Genomic DNA, 21398 nt, shown 5'->3' with positions numbered 1-21398 from the left:
TGGTGTCGAAACACTCTGTGTATTACTGATGGATTGGTTTAGTGATTGATAGGTTTGACAAATTATTCATAGCTGGGGTTGTCATAAAATTGTGTCATTCATTTCTCATAATATGCTGATATCAACACAAAGTGAAATCATATATTGTAGAAAGATCCTAATTTTGGGTCTTTGAGAGCATTGTGGTCGAGTGGTTAAGGCAGTGGACTTGTGATCTAAGGATTACAGATTCGATCCTGGCCAGATGATTGCGTTGTGTCCTTGGGCAAGGCACTTTATCTCCATTGCCTCTCTTCACCCAGGAACCTGTGAGATAAAACTGATATGTCTCCTCCCCCCTCCCCCCAAATATAATAATGCAAAAGATTATATCTTATAAAATTGGTTCTGCATTCCCCGCTAGAAAAGTATTGCTTGCCTCTAGAAACAAAGTCTACAACACCCCCTGATCCCATCTAGCTAACAACACTGAACAAGACTCATGCATTCTGTACATGAAAGCAACGATGAAGTTAATCACGTCCTGACAGGTGACTTTGTATACTTTTGTGGACTGGAATGAATACATACCATCGGGCAGACAACCAGGTAAACAACCTCTGAATATCTTGTTTACAACTTAACCAGGTTGTATGGAGGTGTCATGCTCCGTGGTTCACTAATTGAAATTCTAATCACAGATGGAGATGGAGATGTGGATTATAGCCAGGGATGCTTTTAGAATGACCATCCAGGCAGGAGAAGCTTTGTGAGGACTTTCTCAGTCCAAATCTCCTCTTATATCTCTCAACTCTCTCTCTTAAATGTCTTGTCAAAAGTAAGTACTTGCCATTCATGTGATATATATTGACAGCTGTTGAAGAGGAGATTTGGTTGAGTTTGTTCTCTAACTTTCAGTCATTCTAATTATTAAGCCATGTGATGATTTTATTCACCCATCACTGAATATCCATCCCTTTGAAAGCAAAAGTAACAAATATTTGAAATCTCCTGCATGAAGCTACTCTAATTGTCAACAGGAATCCTGCCTCTTGATATGACCAGGATTTCCAGGTCATGTTTACTACGTTTGATCGGTAGATGGCTGGTCAGTGTCTGGCCCAGTTCTGGTCCAGTTTTGACATGATTCAAATAAAACCCAAACCATTTTATTTTGCGTCAGTTACATCCAATACACGAGAAACCGTAAAAAGTAGTCCTTTTATTAATTGGTACTGTATCCAACCACTACCCCCTCACAATATCTTCAGCCACTCTTTCCTTCCTCCCCTGTAAGAGGTTGGTGCCGCCCTTTACACACATAGTTACATAGTTAGTAATCTTTTACCTCAAGCTGCTAAAGAAAAAATGAATGGCAGGACAGGGGATGGGGGGGGGGGCAGAAAATTTATGTTGAATTTGGTACTACTCTTTTAAACACTTTAAAGCTAAAGACTAAAGTTGGCAGGCAGGAATGGGAGAAGGGGGGGGGGGGAGGGACAATTCCCAGACACTTTATTTTATTTGTGCCTCAAGGGGATTGATTACTAATGGGAAACTCAATTTTGAACATATATTTATTAATATTATTATTTATTATTAAAAAAGGAAAGTAACATGAACTATTAACCAAAAGAGCTCATCAGTTTTAGATATCACATGTACTTTACAAAATTCAGTGAATTACAGACCAACTGTATCACAAGATTCAGTCAAGCAAATGAAGGATTGAGGTTATTATTCTAAATATGCCAGGAACATGTTTCTTGTTGTAGACCAGTTTTTGTTTTGCTCTTTGAATTTTTTTTTCTGAAGATTGTAAACCTGTTATGGTCGACTACTTGCAATCTGTCATATTTTTCATTTCTTTAGCATCTGTGTAGTATGGTGGAGGTTGGGGGTGGGGTGGGGGGGTGGGGGGACGTGTACAGTATGTGTGTGCATTGCAGCAACTTTCTTGATATAGTCAACCTTTAGACAGATTGTATATTTGGTGGTTATATACATTTATGTAGATCTAGACTATTCATTAATAAAAATAGTGAACATAGCATCTTGAATCCATGGATGAATGATTTGAATAATTGGTCTAGCTAACTTGAAGACAATGCTTTGGGAAAGTGCAAGTGTGAACTTATGGAAATATATATAATGCAGAGATATGTGTGTTAAAGGCATTGAAGACTCGCCCCAAATCGCGTGCCGCACTCTGAAAAGGTTAATTTTCCGTTGCTTGCAAATGACGATTTCTTCTTGTCGCTACAAAATGCAGACAGTAATGAAACGTGATACCTTGTTATATTTTATCTAGACCTGAGATGTCCACGCTGCTATGGTACACTGTGTTGTGGGTATTGACCGTAGCTGTATGTATTGACTGTACACTAGTGTCTAATTACCGACGGTAGCAAGCTGTGTGTGTATTTTTTGGGATAGATGGTGGTGTCTAACACTTCTGTTACACCTCATTTGAAACTAGGTCAGCTTACCGGCATGAGACGTTTCTTTTTGCGCGAGTCTTCACACCCTTTAAAGTACTTGAGTGATTCAAGTCTGGATGGCTTCATAGATTCTTCTCTAATGTAAAATATTGTAATTAAATATTTTCATTTTGGACAGCATAAAGTTGCTATTGCTGTGTTTGGCTTATGATTTGCAACAATCTCTTTATACTGGCAGGAGGTTAGCCCTTTCTAAACATTTTATTATAAATGATGTTAAAGAATGTAAGTTTTTCTAAATTATAGGGCATAACTTGAACATTTGTTTTTATAATTTTGAATGGAGCCAAATAAGCTTATTTAAGCGCACTGTCACATTAAAACAATATTCCATTCCTTTTAACACTAACATAGCTGTAAGTTGGGAATTAACTGGGGTTGCTCCAAGGAATCAATACTAGCTGCGAAATTGTTGTTGTTCTGATTGGATATATAGTACCTTGTGTAGTAATTAAATAAACACAAAATCATGTGACAAGTTATACTGTTACTTGATGAAGAGATTCAAGATGCCCTCAGTAAGTTCAACAAAAATAGGAACGACAAAGTTTGAATCTATGTAAATTATTTAGTAGAAAGGGGTTGGGGGGGGGGACTTATGTTTACTTATGGGGCTTACTTATGTGAGACATAGATATTTCTAGTTTGGATTAAAGGATTAATAATTAACTACGTATGGTAGCTAAATACAATTTTCAACAAAAAATGGTGTAGCAGTGTCTGATATGCTTGTATTAAGTACATTGTTCATGATCCATGAAATGTGACTTGGTTTCATAGAAATCAAAACTTTAAATTCAAAACTATTTTGATGATCTTAATACATTCCTGACTTGCTTAAGACTGTATAGGTTTCTCTACATGTAGAAACTTGACTGCAAAGGCCTGGAGAAGAAATTTAAGTATCTTTGCATAGACCTGCGTTAATTAGCTCTCAAAGTAAATCAATTATTCATGAGAATATTTCCTTCATAAGAAATTTAGAACTTTAATCAAATACAACTTAAAATATTCATGCTCAAAAACTTGGCCATCCAACAACTTTCTATTGTGTACAATATTAATGATTGCATGATGTTGCAATATGGACCCAATATTATTATCATTATTTTTATGGAGCTTTGCCAGTACAGAAGGTTCGATGTCATTGTGGGGGAAGGGGGAGGGGAGGTCCATTATACCAGGGAGGTGCTATAGCATTTAAAATAGCATCTCCCTGGCTTTTACCATTTCGCAAGATATTATCAAATTTGAGATGTATATATGCATAAATTACAGACTTGATGTATGTTATCCAATTTTTCTGTGGATGCCCAATAGCTGCCAGTTTGATGAATAATCTAATAGATGGGAACAAAATGTAATACGCAACTGTAAATATGTTCAAATTATTAAATTCTGCAATTTAATCGATAAGTATGTATGGTAAAAAATATACATAGGGCACTGCTATAACTGTATTGTTTATTTAGTATCCATGTACACGATGAGTATCTTAATGTAATATATGTAGGAGTCATCTGGGATTGGTTGGACACAATGGTAAACAGGTAGGACACTATAGTGTCTATTTAACACACTCACTTATTGTATAACATAGTACAGTATCACCGAAATTAGATGGACGCAGTGGTATTCCATACATACTAGTGGCCAGCACTCTAACCCAGTGTATTGCACTTACAATATCAATGGGATGGGGTTGACATAGCTAGAACATAAACAGTAGGACGCTACATATAGTGTCCCAAGCCTCTACGCAGTAGGACGCTATATATAGTGTCAAAAGTCCCATATGCAGTAGGACGCTACATAAAGTGTACAAAGTTTCTACACAGTAGGACACTATATATAGTGTCCAAAGTCTCTATGCAGTAGGACGCTACATATAGTGTCCAAAGTCTCTATGCAGTAGGACGCTACATATAGTGTCCAAAGTCTTATACGCAGTTGATCATGGTACAGTATACTGAAACTGGCATATGGTGGACATCCTTGTATAAACAGTAGGACACTGTAGTGTCCAACACTCTTAACACAGTGTACCACAGAACAGTATGCTTCGGATATATGGTGGATACCGACACGATTGGACACTATAGTGGCCATGGTAAATGTTTTAGTGTGTTTTCCAGTGCATTACCCACCTTTGTGCTCAGTTCGACACATTATAACTTATGACATAGTACTGTATATCTGTAAAGTAAATTTCATAGTGTGTACATTGGTATCCTTGGTATATTGGGTGGATATTTTGGATAAGGACTTCACTGGGTACAACTGTCTTCTCCCCCACCATTCTTCCCCTCCCCCCCACACCCATTTTCAATACGAAAAGAATGAAAAAGATTGATCTCTAAAGTCAAGCTGTAAGTAAATTGGGTTTCTTTCAATTGTAAATGAATATTTAATCTTAATTTTTACTCAGACGTTTTAGAATATTCCAAGTTTGACAAAAAATTCGGTGTATTTCTCGTAAAACTATCAGGTTCATTTTTTTTATTCTTCTATTATTCCTGGAACAATATAGAGCTGTTTCAATATTCCTTTTTTTGAGGTTTCCCTTCCATTCTCATATTACATGTACAGTATCTCCTAACACACACAGCGTTGTGAATTTGTCTCCCTCTGATACGAATTGCACACATTGGTTAGTTTGCTCATATATGACTACAGGTGTCGAATAGCCCTTACTAGCATTGCCTTCTTGGTAATTTGTTTACCTTCGAGGCGCAAATAGGTGCCAAGTTACAAATTGGTCAAAGAACATCAGATGAACTCTCTCTTTTACCCTCTGAGCAGTTTGAATGGAGGGGGGAAATTTGGGAAAATCAATCTTCCAGTTTTAAGTTTAACATTATTACGATAAAGAGGGTGTCGCCCGAAAATACTCCTCGTTGTGACCTAATACTTCTGGCGTTTTTCGGAAGTTTAAACTTTACGGCAAAAGTCTGTGCTTGCGAGTCGTTTCAAGAAGAGAGATAACATATTTTCCGTGGCAAGTATTAAATTAGTGATAACTGAAAACTAGTGACGAGGAAGTAAGGAGTTTCAAAAGTGTTTGGTATATATTAATATTTCAAGTAAGTCTGGAATTTGTGTTAGATTGTTCATGAATTTGTCACAATCTATTGGTAATTTCCTAGCAATATTCAAGTGTGAAAGTTTAACGCATTTAAAAAAATATTCTGTTACCTCGGTGCAAATATGCAGCAGGATTCAATGATGACATGTTAGACTTAAATGTCTATTGTTTTTCCAACTGAAATAATATTATGAAACCATAAAAATGCCTAATTTAAAGTTTAGATTTTTTTGTCGATCGTGGTGAAATTTGCTATATCGGAATAAGGAAATTTAATTATTCCCCAGTTTGTATACAGTTAGTATCAGTTTATATACAGTTTGTATACAGTTGTATACAGTTGTATACAGTTGTATGTAACTTTTATTACAAATATTGGCATTAATTACAAACCAATTCAGAATACAGTTGCCACAGATCTATTCAGGCCAGCTAGCAGCTGTAGTTTGTCTTTGTCTTTGACTGTCATGATGTAAAGATGCTTACTGCATGTTTTTGGATGTTAGAGTATTTGAAGGAAATATTTATTCAACTAATTTCTTTGGTTACAATCTTAATGTATGACTTGCCCAATGGTTCTGAATGGACCTAGTCTAATTTGCATATATACTGTACACTTTCGACAAAATTTGTCGTCAACGAGTGATTATTCTTTTGACTTGCTGATTTCATCTTTTTGAGGGCTATTAAATACTTTATAGGGTATTAGCCTACTACAGTAAAGCATAAGTAAAGGCTACAGTAATGCAGTCTGAGAATAAGTATAGCATTAATCCTATAGTATAGGAATATAATGCTAAATATAGCAAAATGTATAATAATTATTGAATTCGTAAAATCTGAGAAAATGTATCTTCTTTTCTCTTTTCAATCTTTCATGTTGGAAAAATTTTGATGTATTTTATTTCTTGACTTAGCAAACAATAGATCATAGGATTGAATGCTTTAAAAAAAAAAATAAAAATATGTTTCTTTTCTGATTGTCTTTTCACGATCTAAGAGTTTGGTGCTCAGTAATACAGAGGGTTAAGTGCTACAACATCTGCTTAGATTTGATGACTTCATAAACAGTGGGAGCTTTATTAATGTCGTTAGCGAAGAGTTGTGAGTCATATGGAGGTATCTCCATCTAACATCACACAACATGCATCGTATCAATCAATTTCTCTGTCTCTTCTTCGTCCATTAGCTGCTCATAGAGGGTAACATTAGTCTCACAATGTGTCTCTTGTTTCTCACCATTAACCTACATTTTATCCAGAGAGAGAGAGAGAGAGAGACTGGTGCCACCGCTAGTCCTCTATATCATAGGGCTGGGATCAGTCTTAAAGGGAAAGTCCACTACTGTATATCAGAGAGCAGGGATCAGTCTTAAAGGGATAGTCCACTATATCAGAGGGCAGGATCAGTCTTAAAGGGATAGTCCACTGTATCAGAGGGCAGGATTGGTCATAAAGGGATAGTCCATTATATGTGAGAGAGCAGGGATCAGTCTTAAAGGGATAGTCCACTGTATCAGAGGGCAGTATCAGTCTCAAAGGGATAGTCCAATTTATTAGAAGGCAGGGATTAGTTTCAAAGAGATAGTCTTGTACCTAACTCAAATATAGTCATTTAAAATCTGATAAAGCAAACCATGCCCTGCAGAGAACTAAAAAGAGAAGTAAAGCTCCATCCTCTCAAGGTTGTTTGAAAAAGAGAGAATAACAAAACAAAGAAAAGGCACCAGAGATTAATTGTCCTCAGGTGTTTGAGTGGGGTGGTGGTGGTGGAGTGAGATTGTGAGGGGGCGGCGATGGAGGGACTTATGATGGTTCACTTAGCGTATCATCTCAGTAGAGTACCTGCAATGGATGAGCCAGAACAGCATATCTAGGCCAGATTGAAGATTAAAAACAGTAATGCATCTAATTTGGGGGGGGGGTGGAGTGGGTGAGGGAGGGAGGGAGGGAGGGAGGGGTGGGTGAGTTTGGATGTTTCCATTGTTTAAGTGAAATTTAAAGGTGAATGTTTGAACATTTATCCTGCAAGTTGTGACATTTTTTGACTTCTTATTCGTCCACAGTTCTTTGCAAGTGCCATGAAGCTGCTTCCAGAAGTGAGAATGCTTCGCTTTTTTTTATTATTACCAATCCTGATGCATTGTGGGAATGCAGGGTCACCTGAGAGGAGGAAATCGGCAAATACTGTTCCACCAGAAAGTAACAGAAAGCCCAACATAGTATTTATATTAACAGATGATCAAGATTTATTATTAGGTGAGTTAAATACAGGAGTACAGGTAGCCTATACCCGTAAAATACAGGAGTACAGGTAGCCTATACCCGTTAAATACAGGAGTGCAGGTAGCCTATACCCGTTAAATACAGGAGTGAAGGTAGCCCCTACCTGTTAAATACAGGAGTGCAGGTAGCCTATACCAGTTAAATACAGGAGTGCAGGTAGCCTATACCCGTTAAATACAGGAGTGAAGGTAGCCTATACCCGTTAAATACAGGAGTGCAGGTAGCCCCTACCTGTTAAATACAGGAGTGCAGGTAGCCTATACCCGTTAAATACAGGAGTGCAGGTAGCCTATACCCGTTAAATACAGGAGTGAAGGTAGCCTATACGTTAAATACAGGAGTGCAGGTAGCCTATACCCATTAAATTCAGGAGTGCAGGTAGCCTATACCCATTAAATGCAGGAATATGCAGGTAGCCTATACCCGTTAAATACAGGAGTGCAGGTAGCCCCTACCTGTTAAATACAGGAGTGCAGGTAGCCTATACCCGTTAAATACAGGAGTGCAGGTAGCCTATACCCGTTAAATACAGGAGTGCAGGTAGCCTATACCCGTTAAATACAGGAGTGCAGGTAGCCCCTACCTGTTAAATACAGGAGTGCAGGTAGCATATACCCATTGAAACCTTAAAGGACTGTCTTTATATTCGATGTGGGTGAGAGAAATTCATAATTAGCTAAATTGTCAATTACAACAAACTATGGCAAGAAAAAAAGGGTAGTTTAGTAATTATTCTCAAGGTTAAGAAAGCCAACAAACAGTTCAAGCTAATTTGAATCAGTAGTATCAGGCCTCCTCTTTTTGATGAGTGTTCTGAGAATAAATAAATAGGCAGGCATGTTAAAGAAGCAGTAATATCCATGTTAAACATTTCTGAAGCTTGAATTCCCAATTTTTTTATTTTTTTTCATTAAATTCCTGTCATCTATATATATTTTTTCCATTAGGTTCCATGACTGTAATGAATAAAACTAGATATCATCTGGGAAGTAAAGGCGCTAACTTTATAAATGCGTTTGTGACCAGTCCGATGTGCTGTCCGTCTAGAAGCAGCATACTGACGGGTCAGTACGTACACAATCATAAGGTCTACTCTAACGTGGATTCCTACTGTGTAGCACCTCACTGGAGGAGAGGACCGGAGAGAAGGAACTTTGGTGCCTTCCTGCAAGCAGCATCTTATAGGACAGGTATGTATAACATAGCTGGACAGGCGCATAGCCAAGGGGGGGGGGCAAGGGGGCGACCTCCCCCCCCCCTTGAGCATATTTTTTTGGTACGTTTTTATGATATTGCTAGTAATTTCAAGTAGAAAATGCGTAGATGCAACTTGCAAGGCCTGGGAAGTGCGATCTGGGAGGCATTATCGGCCAAAATTTTCTGGTACGCAGGTTTGCCCCTCCCTTTGCAAATTCCTCGCTACGCGCCTGTAGCTGGATATTGAGCTAAAAATGAAAATTTTTGTTCTAGTAGCAATCAATTTATAACGATTTATAAAAGCCTTTCAACTGGAGAGATATATTCCAGAATGTCAGTTGAAAACCTCATCTCAACTTATCTTATCGCAAACTCTAAGTAAGGTATCCACTTAATGTGAACTATTATTTTAACATGCAGAGAAGCCTTCCCTTAAAGGGTGCGAAGACTCGCGCACAAAGAAACGTCTCATGCCGGTAATCTGACCTAGTTTCGAATGAGGTGTAACAGAAGTGTTTAGACACCACCATCGATCCCAGAAAATACACACACAGTTTGCTACTGTTAGTAATTAGACACTAGTGTACAGTCAGTACATACAGCTGCGGTCAATACCCACAGCACAGTGTACAAACGATACAGTGATGAAATCTCAGGTCCAGCTAAAGATAACAAGGTATCACGTTTCATTACTGTCTGCATTTTGTAGCGACAAGAGACAAACTTCACTTGCAAGCAACGGAAAGTTTACTTTATAAAGATGGCGGCACGCTGGTTGGTGGCGAGTCTTCAATGCCTTTAAGCTAAATATGAAAAATTCTTCTAGTAGCAAACGATTTATAACACTTTATAATAGCCTACCTACAGGAGAGATATATTCCAGAATGTCAGTTGAAAACCTCATCTCAATTTATCTTGTCGCAAACTCTAAGTATTGGTATTATTCTTAATGTGAACTATAATTTTTACCATGCAAATAAGCCTTTCCTTAAGTCAGAAAATAGACAATAGTAGGTGATTTTTAGAGCTAGCTGTCACCATGGCAACTTATCATCATAGCAGATGCCCTTGAAGAGATTTACTCTCCTGTTTCTTAAATATCGTGGTTGATTTATCCATAAAATGTGATAAATTTGGAAACGATGGCTTAACGTTCTATGTTCTCTTAAATGCTAGAATTTAATCTATATGCAACTCGTTTACAGTAAGAATATTAGAATATTGTTTTCCTTGATGGACAAATGGTTTGTATATATATATTACAAAGAAAAACAAAGACTTTTTGTCAGCTCAACTGATGCAAATGGCATAACTAAGTCTGTTTTTGCCAGATCGCAATTTCGTGAAACTTTCACCAATTTTTACAAATTTGCTGTGTCGAGAACTTAATGCTATAATGCTCTATGCTATATAAATTTTCATTAACAGCAATTGTGTTTGGGAATGTGGAATGCAAATACTCCGGTATTTAAATATACATGTACGACCTGATAGTAGCACTGGTTTCAGCATCAATACATACATACATACACACATGCACACATACACATGCACACGCATACATGCACATACAAACACACATACATTATATACATTTGAAGCAATGAGGCTTAAGCAATCGGGAGGTTCCGGGTTTCGATACCCGGCCGGGTCATAGTAAGGTGGGTTATTCATCCAAGGGCAATCTACAGTTTTTCCATCTGAAATGACTCTCCTAAAGTTTCCAAATTTGAGTTAAAATGTTGAATTGGAAGCCACCAGACGTGTAAGTTGTAATCCATAAAACCTTGCAGGCTTCTCCCACATTTGTGGTCGCTTAAGCGTCGTGAAAATAATTGCTGATTATTATTACATGTGTATGTTCATCTTGAAATATGAAAAGAACAAAAGACAAACGTTGAAGGTTTCAACTCCTAGTGGCGCAAGGACATGACAAGAATCGCAGCTCTGTGAGACAACTATTACATCGAAATATCTGCCAACGAGAGTCAGTATTCTATTCTTAGATATTTATGGGAGTTAGATTGTTAGTTACAAATTTACCCGAAGGTAAAACCTGATGGCTAGGTTCACTTCTCCTTTAATTCTGTATATTATTTAGATATCATACTAATTTCTTTTTTTTATTATCTCCCTCACCTTTCCAGAAATCAATACTTTTCAATTTTGTCCCCCTCGCAGGTTACTTCGGTAAATACTTGAACAACTACGACGGGAGCTATATTCCCCCGGGTTGGACAGAGTGGGCGGGGCTTATCGGTAACTCCAAGTTCTATAAATACGCCATCAACCACAACGGGCAAGTTGAACGACACGGTTACGACTACCATCAGTGAGTATTAACGCCATCTTCTGCTCTCGGGCCTCACAAGCCTCACTCATCGTAAATATCACTAAGAGGATACTTTGCCCAAGGCAGTTAAAAAAGCCAACACTAGTTATTAAACACAACACATTTTTGCAGACCGAACGTATCCGAGAAGTTGTGATCATATTAATAGAAATATAAATGTTACATCAGCTAATGACAATTTAGCAGGTCAAGTAAAATTGATATTTATTGAAATGTTATTATTTTTTCATTTTTGTTTTCCATTTGTTACCTTCTATCTTTAATTATGATTTTATTTATTTATTTATTATTTGGGGCTGAACAACACAATATTTACTAATTAATAAATAACATACAGGAACAGATAAACAGAGCTAAATAAATGATTCTTCAAATAACGGCTTAGAAATTTGAAGGCTTACAGCTTACTTTGAATAATATACATATGTCTGCACACAGCTAGCAGTTATGCAAAATTTTATTTTTAATATTTTAAAAGACAAATATGGCATAAATCGCTAAATTCCAATACTGCAGAACATGCAACCAATCCAGGGCATGGTCGGGAGGAAAGTGGGAGAAAGTTGTGAGAAGATGGTGAAGGGAGAAACGAGGGGAGGTGTGGGGGTTTTGATGGGATGGAGAGAGGTACAGGTGGTAAAAGGGAGATAAAATCTAAAAACAAATTCTCAAGCTAATGTTTGAAGTAGATCAGACTTTAGGCTTGAGATTCAAACTTATAATAGATAATAATAATAAAAACAAGCAAACAGCAAGTACTACACGGTTTCTCATATAAATGTAAATGAGCATCAAGTTAAATTCCACAAAATATTCATTTAGTTCTTCAACACATCTTTCCTCGTCGTCTTGATACTGTACTTCTGTTCCAGCCACTCCTGTCCGTATTTTAATTTATTCCATGGACATGACCGATTGGGCAAACAACTACCCAGATCCCATTAGAATGTCATCGGGGACTAGGACAAGAGCTTAGCAAACACTTAACAGTAGATTGCAATTTTAAGCCTGCCATTACATTGACAGGCTTTGTAAGTCCAGATGTATAAAGGGGGTGGCTGGTAGCAGGCGTAGGACGACGTGATCAAATAAAGACTATAGTGTTTTACCAAATGTAGGGTAAAGGGTCATAAGCCCTGAGATTAAGAGAAGGAGTGTTTTCGATCGTGTGAGACATTCCCGCGGATATTAGTCACACCTTCACCCAAATTGTTTTACTTGCCTTCGAGGCTGTGAAGTGAAGTTGTTGAATACACTTTGCAGCATTTTGGGGGGATTTGTAACCGTTTCCTGTTGTAAAATCAATTTTCTGTTGATGAGTAACGAATGATGACATAGGCCTATATATGTAATCTTTCACTTTGTCATGAACCAAAAGAAAATCTGAGGATAGAAATATCTCTATTCTGTTACTTCTTGATTTGCTTATATATATATATATATAGATATATAGAGATATAGAGATATATATATATATATATATATATATTATATATTAACAAATTGAGGAATTATCTGATATATGTCAGCGGTACAGCGGTAAATCACCCCCCCCACCCCGCCTCTCCACCCTCAGGCCAGTTCAGGGGGGTTGTCTACTGTACATCTTGTATCATACTAGATTCGAATACTGCTCTTAATCAATCAATAAGAGATTTGTGACAGGTTGATTTTTCTAGGTTTTATATATCTTCTTTTTACTGCTTAATTCCAAATAAAGTTGACAGGCTTGTTTTTAAGACAGTTAACAGACCTTCTATTAAGCAATCCTGAAAGGGCATTTGAGCGGCACAACTGGAAGACAGTAATAGCCTTAACATCATCGATAGGATTTTCTCCTTACAAATTTTAACTCAGAGATCAGTTTCAATAGTCTGAAGGATTTGTTAAATCCAACATTTGTCGCGGTGACTTAGCACACTCTTTTACTGACTCTCATCAGCCAGAAAAGTCGAGATTTGCTGAGAACTTTTTATCAGTAACAATAGCTAAAGAAAAATTAAAGGGACTGTATACTTACTCTATGAAGGGAAAATCATCTTTTTGGCTCTTATAATGTTACTGATTGCAAACAAGAAAAACTTTATTTATAATTCCATGAACTATAAAACTTGATTAGTCACTATGGGCCAAAAAGTTTTATTTGATCTGTTCCACAGCCCGAAGGATAAAAAAAAAATTAGTGATCATTTTTTGGACAGTGGCCAGAACACTAAGATATGTTTGTGAAATTGAGTTTCACAAGTTGAATCCAAAAAAATACAGAAGGGGGTTTATTCTATTACCCTGCACCCCTCCTCATCCCATTCACTGAAGTCCGAACCTTGTAAAGTTTGTTTTATCTTCCAAAATGATGTAGCTACCTGTAGCTGGTACATATAAGATAACCACATTGGCAGCTTTGAATAATCATTTTTAATTAATTAATATATTAATTAATATATTCAGAGTAGGCTAGGCTGGCTATATTTGCTATGGAAGTATCTTTTATGGGTTGCTCTACCCCAAGGAGGGCACAATCACCCTGTGAAATAAAAATAACCCAAAATGGACTCAACTTGAGCACCCTACTGGCCTACTATCCAAATTTCTCAATCTGGCTATTTGTGAGATATTAGTTTTATCTGGGCTCTTTGCTCCAACAATTTTTTCTCTTTCGCCCATAGTAGCCCCCTGGTCGAAAATAACGCACCCATAGTAGCCCCCGGTCGAGAATAATGCGCCTACGGTAGCCCTCCAGGTCGAGAATAACGCGCCCATATTAGCCCCCTGGTAGAGACAAACACTATCATTTCGGTTGAAAAATGACCACTGACCTTTAATAAATTCCCATGGATTATAGCCAGAGAATTTCCTCTGGACACTTTTGGAAATTTTGGGCAGAATGTCAACAGTTTTAGGATCTGGCTTTCCTTAAACCTAAGCCCCACTGGATAAATGAGGATCAATGCGTGTATAGATATCGCCTTTAACTTTATACCATCTAAGCCACCAGTTTATAGCCATGAATGGTGATGAAAGCAATAGAGACATCTTAAAACCCTTCACAACAAACTTGTTTGTCATCCTGGTGGAGAGTATCAAAAGATAAACCCTTTTGGAAGAATTACTGGCACGGTTGGAGACATTTGTTCATAACACCATAGGTTAAAGAACCTAGGTGTTTCTGTTCATACAATGGCTGATAACATGAACAACCAAAACTTTCCCAGGGTGTCTTTATCTTGTCTGCTTCAACTTACAACTCAGTTTTGACTCAAAGAGAGCTACTGTAAACAGGGACGTATTTACAGAAAAATGTCACCTTATATTTCTTATGTTGAAGGCACTTTTAAGTTTCCGTAGATTAGCATTGAGTGTTTTAATTGTATACTATTAAATGTATATCCTGAACTTACTCAAAGCTAGCGAACAGGGTCAACCCACCCAATAGCTAAATTAATACTTAAATTATCCGAATTGAAGCTGGCAAACGTTATACAGTACATTAGTTCTATTAGGCATTTTTATTAGAGTATTCAAAATCATACAAAATTTTGTATGGTGGAGTATAAGGATCGCGAGATACAATTCCTCAATGTGACAAGAAAAACGTGGTAATTATGACTGATTAAAGGTCAATTTTGACTGAAAATTTTAGGTCACTCACAAATTACAAGAATATATGAAAATTAGAGTGCGACAGTCGGAAATTCCGACTGTCGCACTCAAATTCTCCAACTACAGGTATGTCAGTTTTACCAAGATTTAGGGGGTGAGACACCCCCCACACCTCTAGCAACGTCCCTGACTGCAAATATGAGGTTGCAGCGATAGTTAGGTATTTTTAATACAGTGAGGATGATGTGGATCCAAATCTAGGTCACTAGTTAACAAAATATTGATAAATTGAAGGAAAAAAATATTGAAAAATCTCTTCAGTGGGGGAATAATTTATGGGATATCATATCATATCATATCATTTCTTTTTTTCTTATTTACATTTTTAGACAGGAAAGCAAAGAATTTTTGAAACTTTTGATTTAAAGGAAAAAAAATGAGTGCTTTGGAAATTGCTACGCAAAATATCAACGTGAATATTATACCTCAAAGTTTCTTACACTGATTGCACATAAAGTTGTCTCAACTGTCTGTCTGTCTGTCTGTCTGTCTGTCTCTTCATGTAGTCTTAGTCTGTTTTCATTTAGTTCTGAAGCTCTTCTCAAGAAGAGCTTTCTAGGATAGAACCGTCAGTACTTTCTAAAATCATAAAAAAACAAACCTGTTAGCAAACTGCTTATCCACTAAAGAGCCTATGTAAGAGAATGTGTAAAAGTAAGTGGGCAAAGTTTCGATCCTAGTAGGATCCTGCTAGGAGCGAAACGTCCCGCCCACTTACTTTTACACATCTTCTAACTTCTAACTCTGACATATATTTACCTACAGAGGCTTATACAGTAGATAAGAAGTTTTTTTTGACAGTTTTATTCTCTTTGCATATTTATTGCAATATTTTGCATATTTTTGCATATATTTTGCATATATTTGCATACTATTTATTGCATATTTATAAGCAAATGGTGTCAAGAAATTTGCACCTTTTTATTTACTTTTAGACTAGTTCCAGCTATTCTCTTTGTCCTTAATTCTTTTGTTGAATCATGTAAAAGATATTTAAATATTTTTAAGTCTTCATTATTTATCGAAAGAAGAAGGGATTTGAAATAAAAATACCTATGTGGACCAAAAAAAAGTTCCAATTGGAACACTGTGTGAACCGATACTGGAATACACACTGCACAACCTTATACTGTAGGGTCACACTTCATTGCATTGCGTTTAGCTACACTGTATGTGTACTAAACAAATGTCATAATGAGGAGAGAAGCAGGTAGAGCAAAAATGATTGAAGATGTCGAAATATCAAGAGATTTGCCTGGATGAACTTGGTGATATTATTATTAATTAAAGACAAGACTTCAGGGACTAATAGATTATGATCCTCATTGTGTTTGAACTGAGTCATCGAGAACAGATACCGGTCAATCGGTCTCACTTTAAAAACCGACTGTGGAAGAAAATATTCAGTCTTGATGATCAAAGCTTTATCTGGCTGCTCTTGCATGGAAATGTCACTCCCAATCACCCCACCTATCCTCCTCCATAGGATCCCTCTTCCAATGTTTAAGCCCCTCCCTCATCATCCCTCCCCCCCCCACACACACAGGCACACGCATGTTTGTATTACATTCAGACCGAGGACCCCATTGTATTTTCCATTGTTCAAATCCACGTACCCTAACCTTAACAATACCCCATACAACAGAATTCTTCCGAGGACGTGGTGATTCTTTAGAAATCACAACCGAGGACCTGAAATTCTTTTGTTCAAGTCCTCGGTCAGATAGCAAAACAAATGCACCCACACACACACATACAACATCCCCCTTCCAATGTTCCTCTCTATAGTGTCCTGTATTAATTGTTGCAACTTTGTTTAGTGCATGTTTAGAAATAGTAGAAATCACTTACTTAATTTGGTTTGAACATTAACTCAATTTCTTCCAAAATTATGTGATTAAATTTGTCTTTGTAAATTAACACTTGAACAAAGGGGTGAGATAATCAAAATCAATTGTTGGGTTCTAGAAGAATATTTGCTTCTAGTTGGCAATGGATTACAGGTTTTCATCAAGATGATCGAATCCATCATGCACATGACACAGTCAAAAAATGAAAGAAAAAGTTTGAATTATGCCAAGAATCTGTAAAAAATTATGTCAGCTGATCCCATGAGAGGGACAGTTTCAACTGAGGTGATTTGTCAACTTTCAGGTCAGTTTCAGAAGGTTGTAAATTAGAGGTATTGTGGGGGGGGGGGGGGATGGGAAAGGTTAGAAATGTTTCATCTGCGCAACAAAAATGATCAGCTAGAGCACAAATTGTATGAACGGTTCTACTGTGGTGACATTGGTTTTATTTGAACTTTGAACAAATGACAATTATGCAGGCAGTGTGTGTACAAAAGTGTGTAAAGGAAACTTCATTTCATTTCATTTATTTAGTTTTTCGTAACATACAGTGGACAACAATATAATGCACATAAGGTGACATAGTTACAAATTCAAGTTATGTTACGAGACCAAGTAATCTCAGATAACCTTTGTAGGCTTGACATGCCTTTGATAGTGTACCTCTGATATGGTTACCATAGAAACGTTACTCTCACACAACGACTGTCCTCTTACCCCCCCCAACCCCCCTCCTCACCAAACCGATCTACTATGGAATACATATTTCATGCGTTCCCTGCAATATATTTATTAATATACAAGTAAGAATTTGCAAGTTAAATCTGTCCTTTCAAAGTAAATTTGAAGTCGATTTAATGTTTTTCAGTATCAGCAGTGTGTTAAATGGTAGTTAGAGCTAGTATATAAACGCACCGTTTACTGCAGTAGTAGCCTACAGCTGTTTTACCTATATATATGATGTTACATGCATGTATTTTATAATAATAATAATAATTTGTAAAGCGCTTTTATCCAGTTAAAAAAAACTGCTCAGAAGCGCTGCAGGAGCAGAAGCGTTGCAAAATGGACACAACAGTTATTAAACAAATGGATACGCATTCATGAATAAGAACTTTGTCTTGAGTTCTTTCTGGGAAGTTGACATTATTATGATTATTTATAATTTTTTTTCACCCGCCAGGGACTACTTGCCAGACCTTATCGCTAACGACAGCATGTCATTCTTCAAGGTGTCTAAGAGAGCGTTCCCAGACGGACCCGTCGCCATGGTCCTATCATTTCCAAGCCCCCATGGACCAGAGGACTGCGCCCCCCAATACACTGAGGAGTTCAAGAATAACCAGCTTCACCGGTAAGGATAAGAAATGTGAATCTATATTCATTTACCGTTTGGGAGAGCCCTTAATTTTCTCATTCACGAAAGAATTAAACATTTGTTCATAACATATGATTGATTGTGACAGCTTTAAATTATACCTAAAGATCCATATATAAGGGGGGTTACTGTCGCTAAGAACAGAATTTAGCTTAGCCTCAAGAAGACCTTATTTTATCGGATGAGTTGTTTTTAGGTTGTTCCTCTCTTGAAATTTGAATCGGTTGCTTTATAATGGTTTCAATTCGTTTTAATTCATTCTGCACTGGCTGCGTTCCCACCCCAACAGACAATGTAATGCAATGAACCACACACTGAATATATCACAAAATTATAAAACATGTTAAAAAAGTGTACAGCTATCAATATTAAACATTTGATTTACTGGAGTTACTTAAAGTTGGAAACATGTCGAAAACGCTGCCTTTAATTTTTACTTTTTAAATTTTTTTGCATATTTTTACATATTTCCTAAAATCTCTCTCCTACGTCTTCTTCACATTAGGTTCAAGAAATTTCTTCAAAAAATAAATAGAGGAAACTATTCATTTGATTCGATCCTCAATATATCTTTCCATAATAGAATCAAGCGATTCTGAAAAGAAGACTGTTGCCAATTTTATGTCTTTGCCAAACTAGATGTGAGATGAAATTTGGCTAATAAAGGTTACCTTGATGACCTAGTAATATCCGATCGTTGTAAAAGGTCACTGCATATAAAAAGGGAAAACAAGTCTCTGGTGTTTGATATCACCGCTCAGTAAAATGATAGTTTCTTTATACGACTAACAAAGTTGATACTGTTTATACGGTTGGAGGATGTTAGAGGGAATTTCCTCTTGCTGAATTTCAACTTATCAATCTGCAATGTAGGCACTGAATGCAGATTTCACCAGGATATGAGAAGAGATAAATTCCTTCTATAAAAGGTGAAACTTTACGATCTCTTTGCCTTGATGAAATATTTCCACGACGGACGGACATGTCTGCAAGGAATGTGTGCCTTAAAAACTTGATTTAGTAATATTCTTTTTGGAGGGGGTGCAGGGGGGGGGGGTACAATGTCACCACGATATGCTAAGTACATTATATGTTCCTATTTTATAAGTCAGCAATAAATTTTCCTCTGGACTAGATTCCTTTAAGGCCTGTTCCTCGGATGTACTTCTCCGGAAGGAATCATGGCAAGGACTTGTTTTTCTTCCTATTCCTCTCTCAATTTGTCTGATAACTCCAAAGATTTCTTGACAGCAGGTTACTCGTTTTGTTTGTTTCATTTATGTAAACAATGGCTCCGGTTACTGTCAGATGTTTCACAATCTTTGAAAATTTGCGAAGAAATTGATGGACAGCTTGTTTTGCGGTTTGATAAATCAGTCTAAAATCAAGAGAGATGGATTCCTTCTATAAAAGATGAAGTTTTATGATCTCTTCACCTTGATGAAATATTCTTGCAATGGGGGGGGGGGGGGCGGCGGACGTGTTTGCGAGGAATGTTGCCTTAAAACAGTGATTGAGTGATTTTTGTCTCCAGGAAAAAAATATACAAAAAACGCTGTCAGAAAATGTGAATTTTTATGGTCGGACAGTTTGTCAATGTTTTACTCTTGCATGTTGATGAGGAAGTAAATGTGTTTGTTGTATTAGAATTGAGAAGTTTGTATTAGAATTGATAAGTTTGTATTAGAATTGAGAAATTTGTATTAGAATTGAGAAATTTGTATTAGAATTGAGAAATTTGTATAAGAATTGTTTGCTTGTATTAGAATTGAGAAGTTTGTGATATATACTAACAAAGCCTTGCACAGAAGTGTTAGCTCAGTGGTTAACGCCGGTGCCTTCCAATCATAAGGTCCCCAGTTCGAGTCACTCCAAGATTAATGTATGTCATCCAGTCACAGAGTTGTCGACAATTGACAATTCATAATCATGGACGTTTAATATCTAAGAGACTGACTTCGGTCAGCTTGCGGCTTTGATAAGCCAGTGATGGCTTCTGCGCGAGTTCCTGCCTGCAGGAGGATCTAAAATACATACATACACGCATACTTACATAAATACAAAATAATGCAGTAGAAAATTGGGAATCGAAATAACTTCATAGAGAAGGGTTGTACCATAAAGTACAGTACACTCTTTGTATGCTTCTTTGTAATAAATAATGCAATTTTTCTTAGTTGATTTGTTTAGAACATTTTGGTGTTTTATTGATACTATAATCCCTTGACAATGTAGACCCTGTAGCTTGACTAGGAATGTTTGATTTCAAGTAGTGAAAATAGATTAACAATTATTCATGTCAAAATTAAGTTTTGACACAACAAAAGCCAATTTTTTAATTACAATTTAAAAATTTCAAGCAAAAAAGGACACCTTTTTAAAAAACAGAAATGCACAACATGCAGACACAGCCATGCCGTGATCATGTGACGTTTAGCTCGAGAAGAAATCAAATAAAAAACCTCCCTTGCTATATAAATCTCCTAAAATAACCTTGCATAGAAGACCACCACCGCCACAAGCCTATAAATACCTGTCCATAAATCCCGATTCTAATCAGTCAGAAACTAGAGAAGACGTTTGCAGGAGGCATGAAATGAGACCACCAGACGGATATCGTAGAATCGACGCAGGCGAAGGGAGCTCTAGGCTCGGCTCGTCTCCCGTTAGACGTCGCACAAACTCATTTCCACCTACGAAAGGATCATTTATAAAATTTATCGACCAAAGAATGTTATTCATCGAAGCTGTCACTGATTAATGGTGCATGTTTTCTTTTTTTCTTTATTTGGAGAAGAAATGTTACTTTTTCTTCGTTCTGGATTTCCAATCCACTTTAAATTTAATGGTTTATCCTGTAAAAGTGAAGGATAATTAGGTAAATTTAAGCACGCTAATAGAACTGATGTTTGAAGATTTCAAAAGTAGCCCAGGCTTCAAATTATTCTATGACTCCTGAAGTGAGTTAGAAGTATTCATTTTTGGTTTCCCAAAAGGGAAAAACTAAGGAGACACTTTTACCGAACTTGCAAACTTGTGAGGGGGACGGCGGAGGGCAAAGTGGGCAATGACTATAATGCGGATCGCAAAGTCGGTATTAATTACTATTA

At 36.9% G+C, this 21398-nt stretch overlaps 1 protein-coding gene across 3 annotated transcripts in view; it reads left to right on the top strand.

Moving 5' to 3' along the window:
- LOC139984697 (extracellular sulfatase Sulf-2-like) overlaps positions 1–21398 on the top strand; it is a 48418-nt gene that overhangs the window by 7791 nt on the left and 19229 nt on the right. For all 3 annotated transcript variants that reach the window (XM_071998709.1, XM_071998708.1, XM_071998707.1), the window contains exons 2-5: positions 7631–7823; positions 8798–9040; positions 11229–11379; positions 18094–18264. In XM_071998709.1, coding sequence (XP_071854810.1) covers positions 7646–7823; positions 8798–9040; positions 11229–11379; positions 18094–18264 — 743 coding nt within the window. In that variant the 5' untranslated portion in view covers positions 7631–7645. The remainder of the gene's footprint in view (positions 1–7630; positions 7824–8797; positions 9041–11228; positions 11380–18093; positions 18265–21398) is intronic.

Source organism: Apostichopus japonicus, chromosome 17 (assembly GCF_037975245.1).
Source record: "Apostichopus japonicus isolate 1M-3 chromosome 17, ASM3797524v1, whole genome shotgun sequence".
NCBI classification, from domain to species: Eukaryota; Metazoa; Echinodermata; class Holothuroidea; order Aspidochirotida; family Stichopodidae; genus Apostichopus; species Apostichopus japonicus.
Note: the sequence above shows the minus strand (reverse complement) of the source record. Positions and strands in the feature narration are given on the sequence as shown.